The 20,710-nt window shown below is 38.5% G+C and overlaps 1 protein-coding gene across 11 annotated transcripts in view; it reads right to left on the bottom strand.

Moving 5' to 3' along the window:
* The window catches only part of PTPN13 (protein tyrosine phosphatase non-receptor type 13), a 169,013-nt gene that overhangs the window by 46,487 nt on the left and 101,816 nt on the right, over positions 1-20,710 (bottom strand). For all 11 annotated transcript variants that reach the window (XM_087935863.1, XM_087935865.1, XM_087935864.1 and 8 more), the window contains exons 15-21: positions 19,023-19,175; positions 16,580-16,762; positions 13,903-14,065; positions 6,639-7,062; positions 4,956-5,056; positions 2,998-3,093; positions 1,134-1,241 (exon numbers count right to left, since the gene is read on the bottom strand). In XM_087935863.1, the coding sequence (XP_087791989.1) occupies positions 1,134-1,241; positions 2,998-3,093; positions 4,956-5,056; positions 6,639-7,062; positions 13,903-14,065; positions 16,580-16,762; positions 19,023-19,175 (1,228 nt within the window). The remainder of the gene's footprint in view (positions 1-1,133; positions 1,242-2,997; positions 3,094-4,955; positions 5,057-6,638; positions 7,063-13,902; positions 14,066-16,579; positions 16,763-19,022; positions 19,176-20,710) is intronic.

The following is a 20,710-nucleotide window of genomic DNA, read 5'->3' as shown; positions in this document are numbered from 1 at the left end:
TGCAAGCTGGAGTTCATTTTAACATATTGGTGTGTCGGGAATTGCCCAGCAGGGATCCAAATGGAGTCAGAGATGCTGACATGAACTTGTAGTTTGATATAAATAAAAATAATTTACATCTATATATACAACAAACATGGTAGTCAGGCACATCACTAGATCATGAGGTAAATCTTCAGGGCACACAGGGGACACAGAAGAAAAAAGACGGGGAAAAACGTAAACTGCCTCTCCACACCCACAGCAACCAATCAGAGTGCAGATTGCCTCAGGCAGCAGCCAACGTTCTCCATATAACTGGGTGTTCTGGCTCATTGTACAACCTCATTTTACCCTATTAACAATAAACTCTATTCTCTTTAGTGTGGAAGTCCAAATGAGCATTCTTACAAATGAAAAAAGAGTCCGCTGGCAGTTTAAATAACTTCAATATTTGAAGATGTACAAATAAATTATTAGAAAAAAAATCACCTTCAATCTTTATAGCCCCAAATATCCAGTAGGCCAGAATGAAGATTTTTATGAGGTCAAAGTAAAAGTTACAGACTCTAAGAATGTAATGGAAAACTTTGACAAAGACATGACTATGGACTTAAATAGTTCAATTCTCATTTCTTTTTATCTTACAAATATTCTCTCTTTCTTTTTCTAACCATATCACCATGAATCAAGTAACTGGTAAAGTGATTTAGAGCTATAATAACACTAGTATTTATTAATATACCTCAATCTTGATCTCTGTATCAATCTCTATTTCTATCATGTCTCTGTATCTTTATCACTATCATTATCTGCATCTTTCAATATATATTTCAAACAAATAACCAATTGTTTAAAGTTATGTGCTAAAAATATTACCAGAGATGACTGGAAGTTTTAATATGAAACATTCAGTTAATTTTATTTTATCTATTTCTCTGCTATCTCTCTCTCTCTGTCTCTCCCCACCGCTCTGAAATTTTTATCGCACACATCTCCCCTATAAGGCAATTCTGGGTAAAAGGTTATAAAACAAATAGAAAAATAATTAAAATATATTAAAATATTAAAACTATGCAGCTTTCATCCTTCTGTCTTGATTTTAAAAGAAGAACCAAAGGGTTAGTCAATTCCTATATTTCATGGGACATTACCTGGTTTTAATGATCCTTGCAAATCAGCTGGTCCTCCAGGAGTGACTGAATGGATAAAAATTCCAAGATCAAATTTTCCAGTTTTCTCCCCACCAGTTATCTCAAACCCTGTTAAAAATAACTTTTTGGTTACTCATAGCAATATTGTACAAACCAATTGCTTACTGATTTATTACTGGTGATTTGCCAGGATATTTTTTTCTGGGTAAAACAGTGCCCTCAAATATCTTAAGACTACAATGGATCACAGTTGAATTGTCTTAGCAGGGAATTCCTGCATGAGTGGGCAGTGTTGATCTCTATACTTGTCTTCCCCAGTGCAGAGCTCTTCTGTTACCCAGAGACTACATAGTCCACACTTCGGCCAAGAATTTTAGAAAGATGCATTCAAAACACATTTGGAAGATACCACATGAGGGAATGTCTAGACTGAAACATCTGGATTCTAATTTTATTGGCTCCGGATTACTGGGTTTGTTACATATTAGCTCTTTGTACATCATAGAACTGTGGAAACCACCACCAAATATAATAATAATCACTGTCAGGTGGTATCTAAGAATAATTTAGGACTTGTTTGGATAATGATTGGAAGAACAGAGGAAATTATCTGAGACATCACCATTCTATGGTACTGGACTGGAGTGTTCAAATATTGCTTATACCAGTTATTAGACATGCTTATTGAAGTTTTTGATCATAAAAGGCCAAATAGAAATTCTAATTGCAAAATATATTAGAGATCTCTAGTGTTGGGTACAAGCCAATCATCACTGCTTTACTGTTCAAAACATGATATGAACAGCCACCTCTAATCCAGATGACTTTTAGAACATAACTCTCAATTTCCTTTAGCAGAATCCCCATGCCAGAAATGATAGAAATTATAATTTCTAATTTCACAACAGTAGGAAGAAGCCCTGATTAGGCAAAATTGGAATAACATATTTTTCAAATTTCTCAATAAAAAGAACAAAAATCATAATTTGATGACTGGACTACTGCATCATCCTTCTTGAAGACGACTTGGAAGCCTTAACTTTACAAAATATACAACTGTACCTTTCCATTGGACTCAGCCCTACTGCTCTGATTGTGTGATCGAAGCAGTTGTTGGCCCTCCAATTTTGGAGGTTGGGGAAGGAAATGAAGACTGGGGGCACCATTTTTCCATATTGGGGACGCACCTCTAGAATGCTCTCTCGTGGGGGGTTGATTAACTCCAACATTATTGGCCTTCTGGAAATACCGGAAGATGGACATTTTCTGGACAGTGTTTGTGCACTGACCTAATTTTTTGGCTCTGTATGTAGAGTATTTTTTTTTATCATTTGGGATTATGCTATTGTCTGAGCTACCAAGGATCTATTTATGATTGTGATGAGAAATACAGCTGACTAAACAAACAAACAAAAACAAAATGCAACTATTTGGGCAAAATGCAACTATTTGGGCAAAATGCAACTATTCCAACCTACTTTGAGATTGCTTCATTGATTGCTAGAATGCAGGCCCACTTCTTAAGTGCTTTTTAATTTGTACTAATTTTGAACTAGTATACTATAATTCTTATGATATTGTTACTGCGTTTTTTATTTATCAAGATGATTTTGTCTCAGTTTCCTTGTGCACATCATCCTGAGAGTCAGAGTGGGAAGATGACATACATACTGTACATAAACATCAACTTCTTTTGAAAGGAAAAAAAATATCTTTTGTGTCATCACAGCAATAAGTTTGTATTAATGACTCAAATCTCAGGGACAGTTCTGACAGTGAAAACCTCCTTTCAATACACTGTGTGATCCGCTTGCTCTTTTGATTTCTGCATTTATAGGTAATTCATAAAGTAACATCTATTTACCTAAGCCATATTTTTCATCTTTTTTCAAATTGATCAAGTTGATCTCCCTTTCTGGTAAAGATACTACCGGTATATTCTTTTCTGTTTGGAGACCATCTGCAGACCAAAGGAACAGCACATTAAAAAAAAATGCTGAAATATGAGACAAATTTTATTTCTTAAGAGTGTAGTGCCATAAAAATCAAGCTTCATTTCATTATATAATTAAATCTGACTCTTCCCAAAATTCAAAAGGAATTAACGATAAACTTCAACTCTACACTGACATTTTCAGAATAGATTTGTAGAAATTAAATATCTCTTTTCTATATAAAATATTAAACAAAAATATATTAAATATGAATAATACAATAAATTGAGTCATTCTTACCCAAGACAAAGCATGCAAGTAATAAATGAACCAAGCTTGACTGCAGTACATGGAACCTTAAAAATTTGAACACTCTATTTTATGTTTTTGTACAGTTTCCCATTTTAGGATTGGGGCATGTCAAAAGAGGGACAATTTTGTTTTTTCACTCTTAGGACAACTCATTTCTCAGAGATGTCCAGAGCAAGAAAATGGCAGAATGTTTCATAACCTCATTATATCAGCTCTGATCCTTATCTACAGTACTTGGGTGCAAGGTTACAACTTCAGTACAAAACAACATCAAGCAGTTTGTATTATGGTGCAATTTACAATTTGAACCCTTTGCTTCGCTGCAGAAACCCATGACACTTTTCTGCATGTTGTCATATCGAAGAGCACTCTTGATGTGTAGAAGTCCCATTACCTTAAGAAATTATGGCATTTGATATTAATAATAAAGAATGATGGGGATTTTTTTGCATATCTGCAAAGCAGCAGGCTGATGTAGGCTACTCTTAATAGCTGGAGTTATAATGTTAATATTTAGTTAGAATGCTTTCACCAAGATCTAGAACTAGAGCTTTCTTTCTCCATGGTTTCTTCTACCTGGTGAAATAACTACCCATTTTCAAGCAAGTTTTTAACCTTTAAAATGTTTAATTTTGTCCTTCTGCAGCCATCAATTTCTCCTATCCACAAACATTTTGTACATATATTCTAGATTTGATTTTACTCCATGTTTATTCTGAAATCTTATTTAAGATGTATTGAGGTGCATCAAGGTTCTCTGTAATTAGCAGTGATATGGAAGGGTGTTTAGTAAAGACATATCTATTTTTATATCTATATTATCTTTTTATCTTTTACAACAGCCCCATAAGCAGGCCGGAGCCTTCATATTTATTGTAGCAAGGAGAAGCTAAGGCAGTGTTGGTGAACCTTTTCACCACTGAGTGCTGAAACGGGACCGTGTGCATGTGCTGGAAACCGGAAGAGCAGAGTTGGCTGCTCTTATGGTTTCCGGCACACGCATGCGCGCTGGCCATCTGGTCTTCTGGTTTCTGGCACACATGTGTGCATTAAGGTCAGCTGGCTGGTGCATGTCATCTTCCCAGCGTGCACATGTGCACTGGGTGGCTGCTCTTCTAGTTTCCAGGACTTCTGCACATGTGAAGACCAGCTGGCCGGCGCACCAGAACCTGGAAGGGCAATGGGCGATGGCTTGTGTGCCCGGAGAGATGGCTCTGTATGCCACTTCTGGCATGTGTGGCATAGGTTCCCCATCACGGAGCTAAGGGAACAAACAATGGGGCTAAAATATAAGACCACAAAAATTACCACCGTAATAAATTTGTCACTTTGATTTGATTGCCTTTCTTTTGTAAGAAAGAGCTGTGATACTTTAGGGATTCTCATCGGTTTCTTTTTCTTGGTTCAAAAAATAAATAAATGAAGAAACAAAGCATTAAATAACATTAGCATTCTCCCAAATAGCTCAGAACAAATTCACAATGTACAGTATATGTCAGTTATTAATAGCCACCTAGAAACTCATTTAGGATTCTAAGTTGCACAGTACCATTGGACTCAAGCAAACAATGCTGACCTATTACAAAGGCTTGGCCTGCATCTTCTGCCATGGATGAAGAATCAGATTCATTTTTCTTTCTTTTTAGGCTGGCATTTAAACCTGCATGGGAGTGTGAACTAAAAAAAATGGTTGAAGAAACAGGGGTGGGGGGAAAAACAGTGGAGAAAATAGAAAGCAGAAGAGGAGAAAGGAAAATGTAATAAAATAAAGATACAAGCTAATATATGGTACACAAAAACAGAAAACTGGCATAAAAAAAATGCATACCTCACACCAAAGAACATGCTGGCAGAGATCTGTGAAATGTGGGTAAGTTCGTTTTATGTGCATGGAAGCAAAGCACATGGAAAAAAATAATATGAAAAGCAGTCACAAAAAGAAGTTTTTTAGTATGGTGGAATGAAAATGGATCCTGCAATGTATATATGAATGCAGTTCTTGCTTCCCCACAGTGGCTCCTGTTCCTACATCAGGAAAATTTCAGCCACAAATGGGTGGTTTTATAGTTCTGCAGAAGTGCTCAACGTCTTGCTTGTTATTTAAAAATGGATCTAAAAAGGAAACTTTCCTTGCCCTTGGCTTAACAATGCCAGCTGTTTAATACAGTTTACAGACTCCTGCTTTTATATCCATAAAAGAAGAGTGTTTAATATCTGCAGTTAATTGTCCTTCCTAAAAAAAGGATCTATGACTAATTTCTAGTTAACACACAATATATTTAAACGCTACCACTTCCACCAGGGTAGGCTCCTCAGAAATGTTTACCAGGGTTCCATTGCAAGTACAGGCAGTCCTTGACTTACAGCAGTTCATTTAGTGACCATTGAAAGTTACACTGAAAAAAATGACTTATGACTCTTTTCACACTTACGACGGTTGCAGCAACCTGATGGTTAAGTGATCAAAATTCAGGTGCTTGGCAGCGGATTCATTTTTATAACAGTTGCAGTGTCCCAGGGTCATGTGAGTGCCTTCTGACCAGCAGAGTCAATGGGGAAGCCAGGTTCACTTAACAAGTTACTAACTAAACAACTACAATGATTGATTTAACCACTGTGGCAAGAAAGGATGTTAACATGGGGCAAAATTCAATTAATTGTCACACTTAGCACCAGAAATTTTGGTCATAAGTTGAGGACTGCCAGTATTTTGCAAGGAAATTTTTCTCACATATCATTTATTTCCTCAGATATCCCCTTGAAATCAATTCATTTCGATTCGATTTATTGCAGTTGAAGACCGGTGGAGATAATAGACAAATGAAATTTAGGATAGAGTTAAAATATATTTGTAAAAGAATGCATCATATTAACTCCACATTGGCTCAGCCTTCCATCCTTCCGAGGTCGGTAAAACGAGGACCCAGATTGTTGGGGGCAATAGGCTGACTCTATAAACCGCTTAGAGAGGGCTGTAAAGCACTATACATTGGTATGTAAGTCTAAGTGCTATTGCTGTTATAGCTTAACATTTAATCAAACTCTTAAATTATAATGCAAACACTAATTTATATTAAGTACAGGAGTCTAAAACTACACCAAAGTAAAAAATAATGCTTGAAATCCTACCACGTGGCTCAGAACTATGCATACTACACCTAGGAGCAACCATCTTTGCATCCTCTGAAGAATATAGACTTTTTCAACAACTACTGTGAAGGCAGCCAGGTTAAAATCCATCCCTAAGAAACATTCTTACTTGTTGAGTTTTGCTCCTCCAACTACTGATTCAGGATCAGATTTTGGCGCTGTTTGAAAGATCTTCTCCATCAATTCCTCCATTTTCCGGGATGAGGCACTCCCAGCGGTGACAAAATTTTTCCGAAGGGGGCTGACCAACACCTGACTCTGGGTCAAGTCATGGAAAGACTTGCTCATAATTTTGGGCCTTTCCTCCCACGACGTCTTCTCGTTTTTGTCTTGGGAATAGCCTTGGGCAGGCTGGAAAAGGGACAATTCCGAGTAGGAGAGTCTTTTGAGAATCTCTGCTTGTACTGTTGACGGCCGCACGGCAAGCCTGTTCAACGTACTGCTGGCCAGGCTGTTGGTACTGATGGCACGTCCCATGTTAAATCCTTTCACGGAATCTGGATGGAGGCTGAGACTCCGCAGGGAAGCTCTTTCTGCAAGGAGATGGAATTGGTTTATGCATGCCATACATAAAACAAATGAAGTATCGGTCATTTAAACAGACAAATCAGAAGAGATCTAGATAGCGACCAAAAGCCAGCCCTTCACACAGCTTCAATGCCTGCCCACAGCACACTAAAATGAAGAACTCTGCTAGTAATATACACCATATATTAGTGCCATGCTACTTTGAAGGCAGATACATCTCTGAGTGTTCTCCGAACTTTTCCTGTGAATGCAGGATATTAGAGCAGGGGTCTCCAACCTTGGCAACTTTAAGACTTGTGGACTTTGCCGCTGAGGAACTCTGGGAATTGAAGTCCATAAGTCTTAAAGTTGCCAAGGTTGGAGACCCCTGCACCACTGAAAGCATTGTGGAATATTATTTTATATAAAAGGAGTAAGTTGCATGAAAATACCATACATTTTAGTATCCTACTTAAAAATGTGTGGGAAAACCTTTAATGTATTGTTGGCAAGGATGAACTTGCTGAAGTTCTTAAATCCTTCAACAGTTTATAAAGTGAAAGGCTGTCATTTTTTAGGTTCCAGAAATTATGATGGGAAGCATCACAAAGTGGCTTGCCAATGCTGCTAAAGCAACAACTGTTAATCAAAAGTTTTCACCTGATATATTTTCAGCAATCTAACTCCTGCAACCCCTGCCTTAAATTGGTTCTGAACAACGGCCTGGGTTGAAAAACACATTAATACAGTTTATGGCACAGCACATTTTACGGTAAGCAGCACTTGGCTAAAACTAAAATTTCAGAGCAGATACATAGGATCAAGTTGCAAGGGGCAGGACTTTCCTCAGACCCTCCCTCACTCTCATTATAATCTCCTTTCTACCCTCCCTCCCTCCCTCCCTCTCTCTTCCTTCTCTTTTCTTCTTCCTACCCCTCTTTCCTTATTTTTCCTTCCTTGTTCTCTTGCTCTTTCCTTTTCTTTTTCTTTCATCTTTCCCTTTCTCCTTTCCTGCCCCATCTTGCATGCTCAAATGCAAAAGGGGAAACATTTCTTCTTTTGTTTTTAGTTTGTTTTGATAGCCCTCTGCCAGCAAAAACATGGCTGGGGGGCTGCATGTGCCCCCCACCTTTGCCCCATTTCAGCCTGGACATCCTCCTGCAATCCTCTGCCAATGAAAAGGAGCCCAGAGGGGCCACAAGCAGCAGGCCGTCACAGCAGAACATGGGACGTGAGCTCCGTTTTCGCTTGCAGAGGCACCTTGGACTTGTCCGTTGCTGTTTCCAGGCCAGCCCCATGGGCCAGATCTAAGAATCCCACGGGCTGAATTCGGCCTTCACTTTATGACACCACTGGTCTATGTGATATTGCTATATTATCTTGTTCCCTGGGCTGTGTGTTTTTTGTAGGAAAGAGGGAGGCACATGCAAAGCTAAACTTTTTATCCGAGCTACTCTTTCTTTGTTAGTTAATCAGCCATTACAAATTATGTCTGGAAATTTTTTTTTTGTACTGTCTTAGCAGTATTGCATTGGCCCAGGGGTTAGGATGATGAACTTGTCGGCTGGAAAGCTGGCAACCCAGGTTCGAAACCCAAGCATCAGGTGAGCTCCAGGTGAGTAAAATCTGCAGGGACTCCTTTTACTTATACTATCTTGATATTACTTATAATACTTATATATATTACTTATGATATTATTCTGGACAATTTATGTCCAGGATGTGAGACCCCTCACATCCTGGACATAAATTGTTTCAACTTCTACCCTCAAAACAACATTAAAGGGTACTGCACACCAGAACAACTAGACACAAGGAAAATTCCACCCCCATACCACCACTCTGCTAAACAACTAATTCCCACAATACTGTCAAACTATTTACTAAGAATGTATTACTATTATTCTTCTCAACCTTCCTATTACCTATCTCCTTTTCTACTTATGACTATAACCTTGTTGCTTGTATCTTGATGATTTATATTGTTTTATTTAGTTTTCTAGTATGATTTTAATTGCTTATTTAGTATCCTATGACTGTCACTAAAGTGTTGCATCTTATGATTCATGATGGAAGTGTTTATGATGACTATGATCATGATTTATCACTTATATCTTTCATGTACACTGAGAGTTTATGCACTGAAGACAAATTTCTGGGGTGTCCAATCACACTTGACCAATAAAGAATAAACTATTCTATTCTATTCTATTCTATTCTATTCTATTCTATTCTATTCTATTCTATTCTATTTTTAGCATGTATATGTACTCTACCAATATGTGCCAACAGTTAGTGGGGTTATCTATATCAATCATTCATTGAATACTGACATTTTTCAGGTACAAAATGTCACATGTTCGTTTGGTTCTAGGTTCAGAAAAAAAGTGGGCTTGATCCAGCAGGTCATTACCTAGTCATTTTTTTTTTGTAAAAAAGTTTTATTATATTTTTCCACATTTCAATAACACCTCATCTCACATTTCCATACAAACATGACCTTAATTACATATTCATCTTTCACATTTAATTTTATATCTTATCATTACATATTTTCTATTAATTTTTTCAAATACTTTCCTCAAACTTATTTTATATATTTTCAATTCATTTCTTAATCTATTTCTTTTAACTTTAAATAATTCTCATATCTTCATATTCATTGTACTTTATACTTTTATCTGTCAGGTTTGCAATTTCATCGCGTATTCTTATTTCATCATTTCAAAAATTCCATCTCAATTCAAACATTTCAAAATACGCCCCCCCACAATTACCAATTGGAATGTGCCACCCCTATATTTTCTATATCATTTAATTAGTTCCTCTTTAAATCCCAATAATCTTTTAGTTTTTTAATTATCATCTTAAGAATTAATGACAATAATCTCCTAACAATTACTTAATACATATACCATTTACGTCAGATTCTACATGCCACTTTCCCCTTCAGTTACATCACATCATTTATAATTTCAAAAAGAAAAAATAATCTATTCAATTAATCATAAAAACTGATATTAATTTCATTACAGCAATCCTCATAATTCATTTCAACTATATACTTAAATTCATTAAACATAGTTAATAAGCTCATCATAGTTTCTCTTTTTTCACATTTATTCCATTTATCTCTATATATAGTTTAATAAAAAACAAGCATTCTAATAACAAAAAAGTATCAGTTCCAATCTTTCCATTTTAAAAATCTATATTTTCCTACTTTCTAGATAATTTATTACTTCAAATACATTTATACTACACCTCATCACCTTGCAGAATCCCCTTTCTTAATCCTTATTTAACCGTTATCTCTATGTCTTTTGAATAAACAATTTCTTTAGATTTTTGTTTGATTTCCATATTTCTTTATTTCCTGGTTCTTTTTATTACTTCTTTTTTCCTTCATTTTTCCCTCCATTTCTTACTCGAGTTTTTATCCCCCTCCCTCTTTAAAACTTCCTTCTGGGATTCCCTTTTCTGCTGTTTCCTTTTACTTTGTTTGGTTTTCAGAACATTCCCCTTTTTAATTGCCTCTTCAAATCTCCAAGTTTTAATTCCCGTTCTTTCCACCCTTCACTTTAATATTCATTGCTCCAATTATTCATTTAAGATGGCCTCTTCTTTAATCAGCTCCTCCTCTTCTGGCACTTCTTGTTGTTCTTCATACTCTAAAATCTCCATTTCTAAAATTGTAAGGCAGGACCAAACGTCTTTAGAATTTATTTCCAATGATCAGCTTTTATTAATTCCTCTTTAGGTTTTTTCCAAATTCATTAAATAGTCCAATATCCATAAGTTTAAGTTTATGCCAAAATCACCAAACAATCCCAAGGTAATTTCTTCCTGCTTCTTTCTTTTGTTTTAATGTTCAGTATTTCCACTTTCCAGGGTCTCTTATTTTGTTGTAACAAAGTTTCACTTATTTGTATCAAATTCAACTTTTAAAAGAGCCAGGCATTTCAAAAACTTTCTTTTACCTCTAGATGGCACTCTCTCTTATAACCAAATTCTGCTCCCCCCCTTCTCTATTTAGGCCTTTTAAAATTCAAAGGTCCAATAAATCCAAATATCAATTGCTGCTACATTTATTTTTTGTTTTGACACATTCAAGTTCACCTTTAATTATGTCTATTTAGTGTCAAAAACATATATTTATTCAATTTAAACAGATATCTTCTTCTGGCTTCCCCCTTTCAAAGTTCAAAGCCACTTTCAGCTGTCAATTTTTTTTTCTTCACTTTCTCTGGTCTCCGCTTTTATTATCCCTCTTAAAAATGTCTTAGGATTTTAATTCCAGGGTACCTTGTGTTTAAATGTTGTGCCTGGTTAGTCTAATTTCATGCTGTCCCCCTTTTCACCGCTCCTGCACAAGCTTTGTCCCGGTCAGCTCTTCTTCTTCAGGGTGGCCATGTTTGACCATCGCTACAGCCGTCTTCAGAGGGGAGTAAAATGCCTAGCCAGGTAGGAGAGATGCGGCTCCCCTCAACCCAGCTGGCGGTCTCCCCCTTCTTCACCATCCCTACAGGGTAGTTCTGGCCCCAAATGCAGATGATCAGGGTCCTCCGACAGGAGAGCACATATCAAAGCTGTGGACAATCACAGTCTCCAGTCCATCAGTGAAGAAGATGCCACCGGAAGTCAGTCATTACCTAGTCTTCAGGGACTAGGGTTACTTTCCCAATAGATACTATTCAGAAATGGTGGATTTCATCTCCCCTAATCTTTTTACAACCTTGCCAGACATTGCTGTGTCAAGCAATTTTGGTTTCGCAAGTGTCTACTTCCCAGAAATATGTCGTGCATATTTTAAGAATAAGTCTTACAGAGAGGAATTACAACTCAACTGAGAGCTGAGGAGATGTTTGTATGTTTCAAGTGTCACATGCACTCCCTGGCATGTCCTGATAGCACAGTGGGAAAAGATCCTAGCCCGAGGCTCTGCAAAGCTGCTGACAGTTGATTGACACTATTGGATTAGATGTAGCAACAGTTTGACTGTAGGCAGTTTGACTCTGGCAAGGTTTGTTTTACAATGGCTGTTCTCAAGTTCAGCAGGTCTAGTCTGGTTAATGGTTAGACCACCTGGAGAGTCCATAGATGTCATTTTGTATTGTTCAGTGAAGAAGGAAAAAAAAAACAGAATACGTGTTTGGAAACAAATCACTAGTTCAGCATGTGGTTAATCTGAAGGTGAAAGGGAAATAGCACTCAATTTTATTTAACCTCTTTTCATCTCATTTAAATCTCTTTGCTTCACCCTTTGAACATGTGAAAAAGTGAGGGGATTTGGGGAATTCTTATTTGGGGTAAATGATTACACAAACAAAATTCAGACCTATTTTAGGTCATATATTTATTTCAATAAAATTCTAATAGGAATGAACAAAGTAAAATAATGATCGGTATTTAAATATTTATTTTGGAATGAAAAAATGATTTTTAAATCATAGTTGGGGAATCACAAACCTATAAAATCTTATTTTGTCTTGCTGAAATAATTTTCTCAAACTATTTGATGTTGTCTCATCTACCACTGATAAAAGACAAAATGCTACTAGATATATAATTCGACAGAAAATACTGTTCTCTACAGGCAGCCCTTGATTTACAATAATTGATTTAATGATTTAATGACTGTTCAAGACGAAAATGGCACTAACAAACATGACTTATGAGCATTTTTCACACTTATGACTGCTGCAGGAACCCTGTGGTTGCATGATCAAAATTCACATGCTTGATAACTGATTTATATTTATAATGGTCATATGATCACCTTCTGACAAGCCAAGTCAACGGGGAAGCCAGATTCACTTAACAGTGGCAAGAAAAGTTGTAAAACAGGTTAAAACTCCCTGAACAACTGTCTTGCTTAGCAACAGAGATTTTGGCCTCTACTGTGGCCAATAAGCCGAGGACTACCTGAATTTCTTTCTTCCAATAAAAATGCACAGCTCGAGACGATATAGTCCTTGACATACAGCCCTAATGGAGCCTGTCCATTACTGTCTCAAGATGTGACAATTTTTAAGTGAGGTGCCCAAGGGATTGCGTCATTCAATGACTTCAATTCCTGCTGCTCCCATTGTAGTTGTTAAGCAATCATATGGGTTGTTAAATGGAACAGAGGGCAGAGCCTTGTGAGGCCTAGCACTTCCTGCCCCCTTTGGTACCTGCTCTCTCCAATCAGAATCCCTTAGGTAGGTCAGAGGTGTCAAACTGGATTTATTCGAGGGCCGGATCAGCACTGTAGTTGTCCTCTGTAGGCCTGGCTGGGGGTGGGTGGGAGATTGGACAGATTCAGTGGTGGGATTCAATTTTTTTTACTACTGGTTATGTGGGTGTGGCTTGGTGGGCGTGGCAGGGGAAGGATACTGTAAAATCCCCATTTCCTCCCCACCTCACTAATCTGCTTTCCAGCTCCATTCTCCTGTGCAGGGCAACAAAAGACCCAGCTGATCACTGGGACTAGGGAGGCAGAGAATAGATGGGGGCAGGGCCTGTCAGAAGTGTTATTTGCCGGTTCTCCAAACTACTCAAAATTTCCGTTACCGGTTCTCCAGAACTGGTCAGAACCTGCTGAATATCACCTCTGGACAGATGGTAGATGAGACAGGTGCCTCTTGTAGCACTCTGCTGACCAAAATGGGGCACGGGGGGGCACCCCTTATTTTCACTAGCAGAGGCACCCCAGGCTGGTCCTTTGCTATTTCCAGACCAGCCTCCATGTGTCAGATCTAAGCACTCTCAGGCAAGATCCGCCCTGCGGGCCTTGAGTTTGACACCCCTGCCCTAGATTAATTCTGTGTAATTAGGTCCAGGAAAACTGCAGTCATAATAGATACACAGCTGCTGTTTCTTACCAATTTCCTGAGCATCCTGGTTGCTTTGCCTGGTTTTCATCTGGAGCTGGAATTTGTGCTGAGCAGAGCAGAGCTGTAACAAGTACTGGCAGGTTTTGGTTGTATCTGTCTGGAAGGTGTGCTTTATACCATCAGATGTGTTCTGCAGCGTTATCTTTCTTTTCTGCAATATGACAAATATAGAATATCATGGGGAAAAGGACCTGGTTTCCAGTCTGAGGAAGATACATTGTTCAAATGGAAGAAATTGCTTTGCAGAGACAAGGCAATCAAGCTTGAGCATGTATTGAAAATACTGATTGCAGAAAAACCCGAGGTATGAAATTCTTGTGTGCACTCATGCCTGGGGAATTAAATGTTTTTGCTCAATGTGCAAAAATACGTAATTTGGATGTTTTGAAAACGTTTAAGTAGTCATCAGGGATGGGATCCGACAGTGTTAACTACCAGTTCGGTGATTTTTGAGGTTCGGTGATTTACGATGTGCTTCCCTGAACGCTGCTGGCGCGCGCCTGTAAATCGTCATCAGCACGCCGCGTGCAGAGAAGCAGCCTTTGAAAAAGCCCTTTTTTCCTGCTTTTTAAACTGCAGCTGTGCCTTGCACAGCAGCTGAAGTTGAAAAAGCAGGAAATAAAGGTCAGGTAAGAGCCCTGGTGGGCGGTTGGGCAAAAACACCAGCAGACATAAAACCGGTTCTATGTCTGCTGCCCTTCAGAGCTACCGGTTCTACAGAGGTGGACAGAACCGGTAGAAACCCACCCCTGGTAGTTGTGCTGGGCTAAAACAAGGCTGTTTGACGTACAGAAACGCATCTACTTCCAGATTTGAGCTAATCTAATGTGGCCGCCTCCCTACGGAAGAGACCACACTACAAAGAAGCCCAACACTCAATCCATCACCCACTCATGTCAGCATAGTCAAGGATGCTGCTAGGCAACAGACAATCATCTTTACCATTCAGAACAAGGTACAAACATTTGCAATTACCACAGTTCTGTACAGAGCAGGCTTAGGAATAGTAGATGCTATTTGTATGGCTTTATCCATCTAGGTAGTCCTCCATTTATAACCAGGTATTTAGCGGCTGCAATGACATTTGCTAAAGCATGATTTATGACTGGTCCTCATGTTTAGGGCCATTGCAGGATCCCCATGGTCATGTGATCAAAATTTGAGCGCTTTAGAACCAGCATATATTTACGATGGTTGAAACATGCTGGGCTCATGTGATGGCCATTTCTAATCTTCCCAGCCAGTTTCCAGCTAGCAAAGTCAATGGAGGAAGTTGGGTTCATTTATGACCATGTGTTTTACTTAACAACTGCAGGGATTCATTTAACAACTGTAGCAAAATAGTTATAACATTGGGTGTGGTTCACTTAACAACTGACTTCCTTCACACCAGAAATTCTGGTACCAATTGTGGTCATAAGCCAAGGACTACCTGTACAAATCATTTTATATAATGTTACCTAAGTGAAACCTACATGAAATTTCTTAGTCAACCTACAGATGCATTAGAAGTACAATTCCAGGCAATCTTAAAGAACTGTTTTTATATTAGTTACCTGAAACTGTAAATTAGGGAAAATGTAAGAACTATTCTATTTAAACCTTTGCCCACCTGACTTGTTAAAAATATATACTAAACTATGTTTCCAGGGATCATGTCCCTGCTCTTTAAAGTATGTTTGATATTAGTTTAATTGTGTTTTATATATTCAAGAAAAACAGAAGTTCTTAAAGTACACTACTGCACTTTATGCAGAAATTTACATAGTTTCGTTTACTTTATTGTCATTGCACCTCATACGACGAAATTAAACGCCATCAGTGTATATTATGACTATAAAAATAAAAACCAAAACACACGTCCTTCACATTCTATACAATTGAACTGAAAACCCCTGATATTGCATTAATATTGCTCTATACAGCAGAATTCAAAAGAGCGACTGCCCTGGGATAGAAGCTGTTTTTTAGCCTATTTGTCCTTGTTTTTATTATTCTGTACCGTCTGCCAGATGGTATTAGTTCAAAAAAAGGTTCCCAGGATGAGATGGATCTTTGAGAATGTTTTGAACTTTCTTAAGGCAAGCGGGAGCTATAAAGCTCTTCCAAAGAGGGGAGAAGGCAACCAATGATCCTCTGGGCAATGACTTTAACCCTCTGGAGTGCTGTCCTATCTGTATACTAAGAACAACAAAGCATACATTTGCATTGCAATGAGCAATGACATTTGAGCAATGATTTTTGACACTAGAAAATTGAGGTATCTACATTCCCGAATGGGACACTCTTAGAAGGAACACATGGTGTGCTTTCTCCATTACTGACTTTGCTTGATGAGATTTTTTTTTAGATGGAACTATATTCTGTCCAAATAGCTAGCAGCCCTGGCAAAAATTTCTCTTCTCCTGAAAATGGGCTTCTTCATCACGGTTTGAATCATCTGGTTTTTATTACTAACATATTTACTGCACACTATGGAGCATCTTGTATCATCCTGGTTCTTTGTTATTTTTGGCACGCCATTGTTTTAATACCGTAGGTAACCCAGCTGGAGTGGGGAGAAAGAGAGGAAAGGCCTTTCATGATCCAGTCTGCCATTCTACACACACACACACACACACACACACACACACACACACACACACACACAAAATGACCAACATACACTGAAGGAAATTTTCTTTGTTTCTCTCCACGGGAAACGAAGGACAGGCATTCGGGTGCCGTTGTGAACTTCAAAAATAAGAACTCCTTTGGAGCAAATTCCTAGCAGAATTCCAGTCTGAGATTTCTTCTCTGGCAGCACACGATGAAAATGGACACCATAATCTGTCAGTCTTTGGCAAATCTACCAAACAGGAGAGAAGAAGTCAGAGAATGGGAGAGAAAAAAATGCATGGTGCTTATTTTGAGAACACCGTGAAATCAAAATGATTTTTTCAGATTTGTTTTACAGTACAGGGTACTAGTTCTGCTCCAATCACAGGTTGCTTTTGAAGTTTACATTACAATGGAGTGGGTTACACATTTTATTTCTTAATTTCTAGAAAATTGTGCAACCTTTTAGTGACTGAGAGCCAGATTTAAATATTTTGGGGCACACAGCAGTTTGCAGGGCAATGAGGCAAATTGTGTAGGACCTTTTCTACAATTGGGCTGGTTTAAGGATTTTCTGATTTTCTCAGTGGCTAAGACGCTGAGCTTGTCGATCAGGAAGGTTGGCAGTTCAGTGGTTCGAATCCCCAGCGCCCTGTAATGGAGTGAGCTCTTGTTACTTTTCCCAGCTTCTGCCAACCTAGCAGTTCGAAAGCATGTAAAAATGCAAGTAGAAAAATAGGGACCACCTCGATGGGAAGGTAACAGTGTTCCATGCGCCTTTGGCATTTAGTCATGCTGGCTACATGAACAGAAAGATATCTTTGGATAGCGCTGGCTCTTTGGCTTTGTAACAGAGATGAGCACAACCCCCTAGAGCTGGAAACAACTAGCACGCATGTGTGAGGGAAACCTTTTACCTTTTTAAGGATTTTCTGCTATCACTTGGATTTACTTATTCCTTGCTATTTTCTTTTAGATACCGTAGTCTTGAACTTATTTTAGGTTTACGGTAAAACCCTGGCAGATTTCCTGCAACAAAATGATGGGAAAGTATCCTGTTTTAACTTTCAATAATCCTGATCAAAGGAAGTTCTGAGGACCAGAAGATGGTCCTGGAGATTCTATATGGCCTTTAGTTGTAAGCTGCAGCAGCCGACCTTTAACAAATAACAGCCCGTTAGATAGAACCAATATGGGACAACTCTCCCCACATTGAGAAAATTAAAAATGGAGGGCTAATGCCAGGGACTGAAATTCTTGGGTAGCCGTTGATGGACCACATCCCCACAGCCATGTCCCTAGTCTTGGGATGTTGCCCTTGATTCCTCTGGCTGTTTATTTATCCCCTCCTAGTATGCAGTGAAAGGTAGTAGAAAAAAAGGGGCAGCAACATCTAGTTATTTTGTCTTCTCTTTGGGGACATGGCAGTGGGGACTCTGCTCAAATACAGGAGAATGTTTAAAACATGGGGATGCCTTCAGGCATTCAAGTAGAGAAACTTGATCTGAAAGGTGCTTTTTCCAAAAGGCAACTGGACTGAATAGACAAATGTGTTAATCTGAAATCTTCCCACTTCAACATTATGAATCGGTCCCAAAGGTGCTTTTTTCAAGAGGCAACTGGACTTTCTGTTTTTTCTTTGAAGATGTTTGCTTCTCATCCAAGAAGCTTCTTTAGAGAACTTAAGAAGCTTCTTGAATGAGAAGCGAAACATCTTCTAAGAAAAACCAGAATGTCCAGTTGTCTCTTGAAAAAAGCACCCTTGGGACAACCATGACCTGGATGACTGGGAATCTCCATAGATTCTTTGTCTTTGTTGAGCCAACTATATGGTGTCACTCAGTTCTTTATGATGTTGTGCTACCTGGATGAAAGCACACTACAAAGTTTCCATCCATTGACCAGATAGGCAATGATAAATATGGCTTATGCTAAACTTTGGCCAATGAGCATTTGGGAAATGAATTCCATGTTGCCAGTCTCGGATAAATTTGTTTTGTCATTGAGACTTGTCCATTTTTTATTTGCCTTTTTCCTTTATCTATTGGTTAAAGAACCAAAGAGGCAAATAATAGACTGGGTTTAAGTGTTCCTGTGACATGATTTAACAAGATAAGGTTAGCTTACCCTGTTTTTGACCTAGTTTTACTTTAACTATAATTACCTGATGAAGTCAACTGACCCCTTTTTAGCATTCGAAAAAGCAGTACTATCTCCACTGTTCCACATGTTGTGGAAAAAGAGGGTTTGTGTGCTCAATATTTATAATGAGATCTTAATGAATAAATATATATATGAGACCCCTTGTCAACTGCAAACTATACGAGAGGGTGACCAACAACTTGTACACAAGCATATCGTCACCAATTATTACAGATGCATGTTCCGAGTCCTGTTAATTTGGAGGGTGCCCAGCTTTCCTGAAAGAGGTTTAAGATCCAGTTGGCTTCCCCCCGCCCCCTTTCATTAGGATAGGAAAACCTTTTATGAAAACACACAGAATTTCTAACCTTCAGAAATTCTATTTCAGCTTCATTTTCAGAAGCACCTGCATAGGCGCTATGCAGCTTTGGCAATTCTTCTTTCACATTAGGTAGCTCCAGATTCTCTATCACTCTTGCTGGCAAATAGTGTTCTGTTCTGAAGTAGGATAAGCCATGTATCTGCAAACAGAAGCACCAGAGTAACACTGTAAGCCATAGTCCTGATCCCAGCTACCAGTAACTGAATGCTATGCCAGTTCAATAATGGTTGAGTAGTATAATCACAAGTGATGCAGAATATGAGACAGCTATCTTGGTGTTCTCCATACCACTGCCCAAACCTTTCTATCAATTATTTGTCCCAAAATAGTATGTCAGGTCTTCTGTTCAAGTGAGGGGAGGGGTGAAGGTTGTACTAGAAGACCTCCAAGGTATCATGCTCTTGTTGGAGTCTGATTCTGAAGGGGAGATTGAGCAGCTGACAAGGAGTGGGAGTGTGGCTCCAGAAGAAATGGGGGAAGGGCACAGTCCGGTTGGGCATTCAGAGGAAGACCCAGGGCTACCCCCTCTTCATCCTAGGGCACGCAGTGAGGAACGGAGAAGGGAGCAAAGTGGTTTATGGGGGAGGAAAAGGCCCTGATCCCCTTCATGGGCTGCAGCTGGGAAGACTGTTTAAAAGAACAAACTGTGCATGGCAAAGTTGCTGGAAGCAAAGCGTGCTTTATTTTTGTCAAGCTTATCTAGGTTTTGGTGTCCTCCCAACTGTGTGTGCTTCGTTATCTTTTGGAAGTCTGTACTTCAGCGTGGTTTGTGTTGGTTTTTTTATTTCTAATTTATCTGTACTTTGGGTTTGGACTGCATTTCTTCCCTTTGTAGTCTGCTTGATCTCCAGCTGAGGATAACTGGACACTGGGGGCCAAGTTGGAGGTATTAAAAGGAATTTGTCTACTTTTGTGCCACGCCCTGAATCATCACACAAGGTCTCTTCCAGTCTTGTTATTCTATGTTCTATTTTCAATCATCACTCCTAGATAATGATTATAACATTAAATAAGATCCAGATATCAAAAAGTGATCAGATCTTTCTGAAAATTGCAAGCGTAGGCTTTTTAAGAACTTATTTTTTACACTGACTGCAGGGATGTTAAAAAGGCTCAACAGAATGCACAATTTATTAGTTGAATCAGTAAATAAATAGATGTTGGTATGCTGCAATGAATAAATAAGTCTTATACTAATAGACCATCATGTACAATGTTTGTTCTACATTTAAGCAGCATGGCTGATGTCTTCCTTCAACTGTTCACATCTGTTAATAGTTGGCAAAACTTCCTGCGTGTACTTTACTGGAGCTATTACAGAAATCATTTTTCTTCTGACATGTTTTTGTATTTATACTATTTGCACAAAAATTTAATTCACCCTGATGACAGAATCAGGATGCTTGTGGCCTTTGGAAAGGCTTTTTTCTAATCAGTATTTGCCTTTTCTCTGGCTAGAAAGTTAGCAAATCAAATGACAGATGTAACTAAACTGAGCTTGCAGACAAAATACTTATCAATAGCTAGTATTCTCTGAACAGTCATCAAGGCAGTTATGAATCTTCCATGCTTGCCAAGTTCCTTTGTATATCATTGTGGTAGGAATGAAGCAGGAAAACAAAAGCACATCTACTTGAGTATGTGCATGATGGCAGGCACAAATATTTAATTCAG

The sequence above is a fragment of the Pseudonaja textilis genome, chromosome 6 (genome assembly GCF_049901715.1).
Source record: "Pseudonaja textilis isolate UNSWEBS1 chromosome 6, rPseTex1.2, whole genome shotgun sequence".
NCBI lineage: Eukaryota > Metazoa > Chordata > Lepidosauria > Squamata > Elapidae > Pseudonaja > Pseudonaja textilis.
The sequence above is the reverse complement of the archived record's forward strand: the minus strand, read 5'-3'. Positions and strand labels throughout refer to the sequence as shown.